The 10,757-nt window shown below is 40.3% G+C and overlaps 1 protein-coding gene across 2 annotated transcripts in view; it reads right to left on the minus strand.

The window, feature by feature from the left end:
- LOC139951715 (lysosomal alpha-glucosidase-like) overlaps positions 1-7,883 on the minus strand; it is a 232,474-nt gene extending 224,591 nt beyond the window's left edge. Inside the window, exons 1-2 of one of the 2 annotated variants that reach the window (XM_071950765.1) lie at positions 7,469-7,883; positions 1,051-1,446 (exon numbers count right to left, since the gene is read on the minus strand). In XM_071950765.1, coding sequence (XP_071806866.1) covers positions 1,051-1,431 — 381 coding nt within the window. In that variant the 5' untranslated portion in view covers positions 1,432-1,446; positions 7,469-7,883. The remainder of the gene's footprint in view (positions 1-1,050; positions 1,447-7,468) is intronic. The other variant, XM_071950763.1, reaches the window with a different exon arrangement.
- Between the last annotated feature and the right edge of the window lie 2,874 nt (positions 7,884-10,757).

Raw genomic sequence — 10,757 nt, forward strand, 5'->3', positions numbered from 1 at the left:
AAACAAATTGACTACATGTCATACAATGAAGACCAGAAAATTTAGCAATACATTAAAATGGTTTTAGGTGTTCAGGAGCTTGGTGAGGTAGGGCAAAGGGCTATTTTGGAAACTGTTAGAATCGCAGTTGAACAAACCAAACTTGGCTCGTTGGCGCAGTTGCATCAAGGTTCTCCACATGCGTTTTTTTCCGGGTGCTGCGCCCGGACAACAAAATTCTCAAAATACCAAATGCGCCCGGACAAAAAATGCCGCGCCCGGACAAAATTGTCGTGCGCCCAGAAAAAAAATATTGCGCGCGGACAAAACATTTCGAAAAACACTTCACTACAAACACAAACCAACGTTCAATGCACTGTATCACCTACCTTTTTGTGTGCAGTGACTGGTACCCTGAAGTCGGCTATTTTGTAATGGCATTTCGCGTGCATTTTTCTCTGTGTTGCAGGGCATCCTGACTACATTTTTGACAACAGCATGGTATTTAGACTTGGTTCCAAGTCTGTGATCGTGCGGTCCTATTATACTATTGGATGAAACCATCCGTCATTAGAGCGAGTTAGAGCGTGGTAGCAAATCTAAGGGGGAATTCTGCGGTTGGTGGCTAGACTGTTAACGGACCTCGCTTCCGGCTCGGTCCGTTAACAGCGCCAGCCACCAACCCAGTCATTACCACGCAGTGAAGACCGGGTCCTCGCACTGTTATTCCCTAATTTCATGGGTATGAAGTGGTACATTCACACATTCCCAGTCAATCCTGGTGCTGGTGTTACCGCAAACGAAATATATAATGATATCTAGTTATCATCATTAATGCGGGCAGCATCATGGCAGTGACTTAGTTCTTCGGTCGGTACACAAGTATGTACATTATGCAAGTTTGTTCCTATTTTTACATTGGGTCAATGTTAATTAAGTACATTAACTAAAAACATTTTGGAAAAACATTGTGGTTATCTTGTTTTAAGAGCAAGGGTCCCAAGGGGCAAGCATGTCATAAAACTCCCATCCCGATACATGTAAATGTCTATCTGTCTAGTGGCTGCTTACCTTGAAGTGTAACCTTTGTGCAGTTTCATAATATACATCCATCTGGAGCTGCATCACATCCTTTTCATAGTAGCTTTTCGTTGTGCGCGTTAGATTCAAACTGTAACCGAAGTCTGTCTGCTTAAGAGAATCCATTCGATAAGAAGGGAAGTCTCTTGGATAAAAACAAAATGGCACACCTTCAAGAACTCTGTCATTTCTGGGGGGTGGTAACCAGCAGCAGCCACGTTTGTTGCAATTCTGTTGATTACTTCCCGTTTCTGGGTAACAATCAAAGCGGAAAGATGGTCTGATTCCAGAACACTGCATCCCAAGAGTCATCACAAGATTTGACAAGAAGAATATGTAAAGGAGACATATTCTCCTACTGCTGGTGCTCATAGTGTTCACAAGTACCTGAAATGTATACAAAGTATTTTAATTCATAATGAGTAGAGTAGATGGCCTTCAGAGGCATACAACAAGTACAAACAAACACATACTCCATTTATAGAAATTATAGAAAAAGAGAGGGGAAACGGATTAAGGGAGGGATCCAGAGAGAAGTGGGAAAATTATAGCAAATCAAAGTTTCTATTTTAGAAACAATGGGTGGCTATGAACCAATTATACGCCTCTCTTAATATTTATGCAAGATGTCATAATTCTTACCCCAAATTAGGCTATGGGCGCACGTTCCCCATCACCTGCAGTGGCTGCGCCCATCGCCTCATTTTGGGTTAGCACTGTGACGTACCTCATGCATAGAGGCATATATAGGAGTAAAGTGGTGAGGACAATGGATTTACAGTATGAAAGATAGGCTCCTGGACAATAAAAGTTGTAAATGTATTTTTCAAAAACAATGCATGCAGGGAAACAAGGGTATGATAAGAGAGTAATTGCATCATGATGCAACTAACAATGGACAATTAGAGAAAAACAAGATCAAAGATAGGATGTTGTTAAAAAAAGGTGAGAGGGACCTGTAGAAAAATACTACAATGTACACGAGATAGTTATAGTAAAAATATACAATAATAAAAACTTATTGACAAAAAAAGAGAGTTTATTTACACTTTAGTTACACAATATAGGCCTAGATACAACACATAAATTCTTAGGCAGAAGTGAAGTGGAGGGTAATTGGAAGTTATTGAACACTAGTGTTCAGTCCAAACATGCCAAAGGGTTGGACTGTCTTTAGTTGGTGGATCCAGTGTGATTCTCTTTGCTTGAGGTGTGTGTCATCACCATTGCTAGCTGTTTAGATTGTACCTGGGGAAACTTGTCCCTGAATAGGATGTCACCCAGGCTCTTAGGGCTGCAGAATGAAACCATGGGGACCTCAGGTATTGCTGTGTGTAACCTGTTGGAGGAGTGAAAGATGGTCATGTTTGGGGTGTAAGGTTGTGACCAACGCAACTCTATTGGTAGGAGCTTTTTTAGCTCCTGTGGTCAATAGAGTAATGTATGACGAGGTACGCTGAGAGCCCTGTTGATTGCAAGTTGGACCCTGCGTTCGCTGTGACCCCTAGATACAAGGTGTTTCCTTAGCTCTGATGAGCGCCTCTTATACAGGGTATCTGTTGAACAGATACGTCTAATACGTAAGCCTGACTGTAAGCAATGGCCTTCTTACAGTGACTAGGGTGACAGCTGTTGGAGAGAAGGTACTGGTGGGTGTCGGTGGGTTTATTGTAAACATCCGTGAAAATGTCATTAGGGGATTTGGTTATGGTAACATCTCAGATAATATTTTACTTTACAATACATGCAATATATGATAACTGGATTTGGGTAATAGGCTATCATTTTGGTTTTACCCATACATCGATGTGTGATCGGTTACACACCTATATTCCGACACCCCTATGTTCCAACACCCCTATGTTCCATCACCCATATGTTCCGACAACTCGGCCTATATTCAGACATTTCTATGTTCCGACACCCCTATATTCTGACACCCCTATATTCCGACACCCCTATGTTCCGACAGCTGAACCTATATTCCGACACCCCTATGTTCTGACACCCCTACATGTATGTTCTGACATCCCTATGTTCCAACATGTTATTTTCGCACATTGCTACTCTGTTGACCTAGACAAAAACACAACTTGTATGTAACAGGTTTCCCTGCTAATTTCAACCGGCATAAGTTTAAACATTCACAAGTTGAATTTGTACTATTTATTAAAAGTTAAGTAGACTGAAGAGGTAAGAGAAGAGTGGGCTTATTTATACCTGGGTTCAGTGGATCCACTGCAGGTCAATCAATGCTCTGATTGGGTGTGTGGTTGGCGGGCTCAGGGCTATTGTTAGGGTTGCCCATTGTGTGAGAAACCTCTCGGGTGTAGTGAGACATGTCAGTAGGTTGGGGGTTGTTAGAGGAGGAGGGTGGTAGGATAGTATGCCAAATGCTGCTGATGAAATAACCGATATCTTGTTCTTTGTTAGTTGCGTGTCAGTGCTGACAACATTTCATGAGCCTTCAATTTATAACAATTCCACCTCTCCCCTGTGTATATTGCGCCGATGTTTAATTTCTTTCATTAAGTCCTACCACCCACCCCTCCCCCTATTACTCAGCCTTCTTCTTAACAACCCAAAGTTGCTAATAGAAGAATAACACTTTTCATGTCAATTGAACTCCTCTGGGGAACTACATAAAGAAAGGTTACCAGTACGTCTATGGATGAAGTTGCTGCCATGTGTCATTCGCACACTTTTTCTTGAAAAATGGCTAACACAAAATGTTCGTGGAGTTTCTCCCGAGCATAAGGGTGTCCAGAATATCTATAGGGGTGTCAGAATATAGGGGTGTCAGAATATAGGCTGAGTTGTCGGAACATAGGGGTGTCGGAACATCTATGGGATGTCAGAATATAGAGCAGTCACCATGTGATCAGCATGTGACATACTATTTTTTTATAAGGACCATTTGTAAATCTGATATCGGACCCTTAGCTGGGCTGTATATTTTGATAAGTGAAAGCTATTTTGTTTATTAAGGCCTACATTGTAATAAGAGGTACCTGGCATGATATCATACACAACTTTGACGGCCCATGCCTTTCAACTATAAAATCAAGGTAGAAGATTTTGAGTATCGATATCAGCATCCTTAATGGACCTTGCACAACCACAGTTAGAAAAATGTCAAATATGATAAAAACGAGTTTAAAAGATTATTTCCGTTGTTTATCACCTCAGATACATTTGGTTTTCCATCTGGAGCCGTCCGATGGACTCTCCAACGTCAGTAAATAGCCGATGTCATTTACTTGACGGTTTATTTTGCACAGTATAACTTCACGCGGACAGACAAAAATGGCGATCCCAAAGTCGCAATTTTTTCTTTTTCTCAATTGTCGAATTTTGATTTTCTTCGCTGTTAAAGCATTTGTCAACATTCCCCACTACCTGCGCATTCAACAGGGATAAATAAATACTCCTGCAAATATGAAAACTTGATCATTAAAATACCTCTATTGGTGGTTGAGGTCCCTGCACAATACTGACGTTTGATACTCCAATCAAATCTGAAGCAACCTCGACTTAGGCCAAATAAAAAAAATACGAGTTGATCGTACCCGCCCGCATCCTATTTTGGGGCCTTATCCTTTTTAGTACTATTTGTTATTATTATTATAATTTTTTAATCCATCTGTGTTGAGTTGAGGACTTAGACAAAGTTAATAGCGCCCTCAAGCGACCTTGTTTACTACTTGTGTATAAGAGACCATGTTTGATGTTACATGTACTTGTTGTTTCTCTCTAATAAAAGTTACTCTTACTCTGATAAAAGTCACACTCTGACTCAGTTTGCTCGTCTACGCAACAATCTGCAAATCTTTTTAGTGTTATCCGACCCTGTTAGTGTTAGCACAAGTCCTCATGGAACTAATAAAATAAGTTTGCGGTTGATTCAAACTGAAGAATTGGTGGCCTGTTTGATTTGAAATACTAAGCGACCATTTCGAAAAAAAATAGTAAATAATCAATAATAAGGCTGTCAAAATTGTGTAAAATCATGCAAATACCTCTTGGTTTTTAACAATAGGTATCTTTAAAAACAAAATAGCTTTCATTTTGAAAATTTCAGGGTCCGAATTGCAGACGTTCACATGGTCCATATAGAAAAGTTGAGTTTCTTAGGGGCCTTTATGGAATTTTTAGTAGACCCTCATCGATAATTTGAGGCTTGCTTGATTGAGGCCTACATGGAATTCCATAGCGCCTACAAACAAGATCTTTGCTATCACACACACATTATTTAGCTATTATGGCGAAACAGTCGCATCTGGACGCAATTACTGACAGTTCACGCCAGGTAATGGGCATTTTTTGGCTGCGTTTTTAAAAGTGATTTGGCGGGCTTGGAGTAAGGAGCGTATCCAAAAAACAGGTCAGTAATTGCAAACCCAAGGCTTGATTTAAGTTTAATGGGATTGTTTAATGTTAATAAAAGGAAAGAATCTCAGACATAATCATCAAAGGCAGTGGACACTATTAGTAATTACTCAAAATAATTATTAGCATAAAACCTTTCTTTGTGATGAGTAAAAGGGAAAGGTTGATAGTAGAAACGGCTCCCTCTGAAGAGATGTAGTTTTCGAGAAAGAAGTAATTTTCCACGAACTTGATTTCCAGACCTCAGATTTAGTCTTTGAGGTCTTGAAATCAGCATCTGAAAGCACACAACTTTGTGTGACAAGGGTGTTTTTTCTTTCATTACTATCTCGCAACTTCAATGACCAATTGAGCTCAAATTTTCAAAGGTTGGTTATTTTTTGAATATGTTCAGATACACCAAGTGAGAAGACTGGTCTTTGACAATTACCGTTAGTATCATTTGTCTTTAAAAGGAGCTGAATCTGCAAACGAGAGAAATAATCAAAATGGAAAAGTTTTCGTATGGCACCACCACTTTTTTATTCTAAATGAAATAATTAGTATCTAATTTACCTCAATTGATAAAATAAGGATGAGCAGGTTGTAATGTAATGGCCGGTTGTAATACTAAATAGGCCCTAGGCTATAGTAGTCTTATGATCTCTCCTAGGTTCATAATTATAAACCGAAACTTTGTGCCAAGAAATTAGCCCCATCATACATAGTGCCAATGTTGCCAATAATACGCTTGACTCCCTCCGCTCAGTCCCGCAGCGCCATCGAGGTAGAAAAAAACTAGTGGAAGAATGGTCCAGCGTATTGGCGCATGATGTCGGGCTACAACATGTATCGTAAGGAGGTCCTGTTTTCGAGGTGTCCCTAAACTGGTAAGAGGAGGATCCTCCTCTTACCAGTTTTCACGGTATTATGCCTTTTTCTTTGAATTGGGGAAAAAATAATGATGCCATATATCAACCGATGCCCTAATTATCTTCATTTGTTTATATTAAGTATGCAAAAGCATATTAAAACTTGATGGACATTGAAATGTTGACACCACACACTGATCTTCGATGACTTCAACTGGCCCCATTTGTTTTGAGTTTTTCCTGTTTTCACGGCACGCAAGAAAGCATGCCGGGTTTCCCGGTGAAGCCATACATGGAAGAAACATCTGCAGTGACTACAAGTGTTCTTTCAGACTCTGTGTATGACTCTATAGCCAGCAGTTGTCTTCATTTTATTCAAAATATCTTTTAATGAAATTTTAAAAATTACCATGGTAATTTGCAAAAAATAACAAAAATAAAAAATTTGATAAAATGTGTGTGAATAATTATTGGCTTTCAAATCTGTTTTTTATTTAGTTTTTTCCCCTTTTTTTTCAAAATGTTTATAAACAATAATAAATCGTATAAAGAGTGAGATCAAGGAGCGCCGGTTGCGCCTTGCTCATGTTGCTGGTCACTGTCTACGGCACCCAGAGCTACCAGCCAATAAAGTCATTGTGTGGGAGCCCACTCACGGCAGGCGTGGCCCCGGAAGACCCACCAAGACCATGCTCAAGACCCTGATCGAGGATGCAGGAGTAGTCAACAAGGAGCTTATCAGCTGTATGCAGGATAGAGTTGTGTGGCGTGTAGACATACATTGAGCCTGACTCAAACATGCGGCAACGCGGCAACTTGGGTCGACTGAGTGCGTGAGTGAGTGAGTGAGTGAGTGAGTGAGTGAGTGAGTGAGTGAGTGAGTGAGTGAGTGAGTGTGATACATGTTTCTAAGTTTTGGTCAACTCCGTCAAGGGAGAGGAGACTCTTTGCTTGGCAAATAAAACCAGGGACTGTTTATATCACGCACAGAGACTAAGGTAAATAGGGACACACAAAGTCGAAAACAAGACCTCCTACTACCTACGATATGCGGTTTCGCTCCGCTATCGTTACCCGTAACTTACGGGAGACGAAAGCGGAACGAAACCGCATAGCTCTAGTTCTGTAGGAGTAGTTTTTTTCTTATTAAATAAAATCCGCCCACTCACCTGATCATTAAAACTTGCCAAAATGGAATTCCAACGTATTTAACGCACAGACTGAAGCGAACACCATTCACATTGGTTGGTGCTTCCTTGGAGGTAGTAAGTTACTAGTTAATGGTGTGTTGATGATGAGCATCAAAATTACCAATTTAGAATCAAGTCAAAGACCGTCACTGTCTAGCCGGGCGAACAGCACTGCGACAGGGAACGTCAGACAACTCGTCCGTCGGACAACTCGACGGTTCAGACAACTCGTCCGTTCGGACAACTCGAAGGTTCAGACAACTCGACGGTTCAGACAACTCGACGGATGGCCTAGACAAGTGTCGACGGTTGAGCGACCCGAAACAGGTTAACTCGTACCCAAGTCAACTCGTACCCAAGTCAACTCGACCTCCGTTACTGTCATGTTTACACGAACTTTCCTGTACAATTTCTGCGATTCTATAATTATTTATCAATTATCATTTATCACCAGAAAGTGTTGTGCCCCAGTGAAGCCATACTTGCATAAACATATATGTTAGTGACTATCTCGAGACTTTGTGAAAAAAAACTATGATCTCTAGTGTACATGTATCCTGGTGTCATGTGTTTTCAGTAGGATAACAGGAAAACTTTTCACAATCAAAAACTATTTTTTTTTTTTCAAATCATCTATCCAATTTTTTAACATGAACACTTACACTTCATGGTGTGTTAAAATTTTTCAAATTTTGGTTTTACGTTGCGAGAGACAGTCCGCCATTAACGTTGCTTGTGCATGCATGACATTGGAGCAACATCACATGTTTTCACACCTTTCATTGGTTGGTATTTTATTGAATATTCAGAAGCCAGTATGGCGTGCAAAATAAATCAAAAATATTATTCAATTACTACTTAACAAATTTAATTACATTTTTGTCCAAAGGCATTTTGGCTACTATATTAGAACTTAGAGATATCATAAGGCATGAAAGTAAAACACCCCACCCCCCTTGAAACACACACACTTCATAACAATCCGTTTTCCACCATTTCAGACCAGTAATGTTTGGTTTCAGGAGATAAGAAACCAATCTATGATGTTTTCTCTTTAATGTAGACTTAATATTTATTACGCTTATCGGAATTTATTACAGTATTCAGTAAATCCAAACAAAAAATTTGGGGCCATTTTCACTTAAAATATTTTAATATTTTCCCCATATTGGCACACCATAGAATCCCAAATAGTAACCACCTCACGTGATCCATCTAGTGACCAAAGCAGAATGAAACTCAATCTAGCAGATAGTAATTTTGTTTTGAACATTTGAGGTTGGATGATGTTTCTTTGACTCATTTGAATGTTGGCATAATAATGTACTAGTGATTAGTACCAAAAATCAATCATTTTATAAATGTTTGAGCATAACCAACGACAGGAAACTTTATTCTCAGCATAATTAAGCCTGATGAAAATACAGACCGTGAGTAAACTGCATAGCTTCTGTCACAGGTGCAGCTTGCACAATCTTGCGGTAATCGGGAATCAAAGTTTGGGACCGAAAACATATGAGTGCCGATAACGTATGACGCTACGATATAGCCAGCTAGAAGTTGTCTGTTTAATTTATTCAAAATAACAGGTAAAAAAAAATTAAACATTAAATAATTAAAACATTATACAGCTCTATTTAGAAGATTTACTTTAATTTACTTAACAATAACACCTCGACCATGTATGGTACAAAAATAATAAAAATGTGGGGTCACTGGTAAAAAAAAGAGTATCAATTATCGGTTTGCCCGGATATTAAACATAATTATTATCCTGTTATCCTTATTATATCCTTATCCTTAATATTATCCTTATCCCACCATGATATACCCCCACCCCCAGGGAACACCCGTGCATCCTTTTCAAGTCACTAGTCATCTCAGTACATCCCACCACCCCCATGCCGCTATTTACCCCTCCCGCGCCATCCGTCGACTTGTCTTGACCCCAAGACGAGTTGTCTGACGGTTGATTAAATCATCCGTCGAGTTGTCAGAAACGTCGAGTTGTCTGAACCGTCGAGTTGTCCGGACGGGCGAGTTGTCCAACGGACGAGTTGTCTGGTCTCCGCGACAGGGTGGCGGTCACTTCGGCACCTCGCAACCTCTCAACCTCTGCACCCCGCAACCTCGGCACCCCGCAACCTTGGCACCCCGTAACCTCGACACCCCGCAACCTCGGCACCCCGCAACCTCGGCACCCCGCAACCTCGGCACCCCGCAACCTCGGCACCCCGCAACCTCGGCACCCCGCAACCTCGGCACCCCGCAACCTCGGCACCCCGCAACCTCGGCACCCCGCAACCTCGGCACCCCGCAAACTCGGCACATGCACAACTACAAACTCGGCAGCCAGTTGAAAACGCTTAAGAGTCAGTTCAGGTAAATAGTTGACATACTTGCTCACGGTCAAAAAATGATTTTTTTTTATACTTTGTGGGTGGAAGGGCCTTGGGGTGCAAGTTAACAAAATTGCATTTTCAATTCTCTATATAGCCCGTTGCCATGGTTACGGCTCATTTTGTTTTTTGGCCATTTTAGGCCGATTTTGGGGTCTGAAAAACTGGTTTTTAGCTCATATTTACAACTCCACCCAACCCAAACGCAACATTATTTCAAAAAACCTTTTATATCACTACAAAGTATCATCCTTGGCCTTCCTTGAGAAAAAAAATTATTGCTTTAAATAACACCCTTGTGCTATTTTTGCATTATGCATTACAGTATGTTTTTAGAACTTGCAAAATCAAAATTTTTACCCTATTTTTGGACCCCAAAATGTCTATTTGCCAGGGGTCTCAGAAAATTTCCCTTTCGGCTGTGATTAGGGCCAACAGTGGTCTTTCAATATCTGGTGTCAAAAACTTGGGCAATTGTATCCTGTTGTGACAGTACTGCCTCAAAACTAGACTTTTTTCCCCAAAACATGAAAAATGCCTTCTTAAGGGTCTTTTCACATAATATCGAAATACGTGTCACCGGTAAAAAAAACAGAAGAATATTTTTCATTTTTGTGTAGATGGTAGGATGGTAGGGACTTGGGGTCCAAATAAACAACATTTACATTTCAAATCATAATATAACACGTTGCCATGGTAACAGTTCATGTGTGTTTAGGACACTTTAGGCTGATCTTGAACTCCACCCCACCAAAAAACAAAATTATTTCATAAAACCTTTTACATCACTACAAAGTATCATCCTTGGCTTTACTTGAGACAAACAAATATTGCTATAAATTTCACCCTTGTGCTATGTTTAGAACGTG

Source organism: Asterias amurensis, chromosome 19 (genome assembly GCF_032118995.1).
Source record: "Asterias amurensis chromosome 19, ASM3211899v1".
Taxonomy (NCBI): Eukaryota; Metazoa; Echinodermata; class Asteroidea; order Forcipulatida; family Asteriidae; genus Asterias; species Asterias amurensis.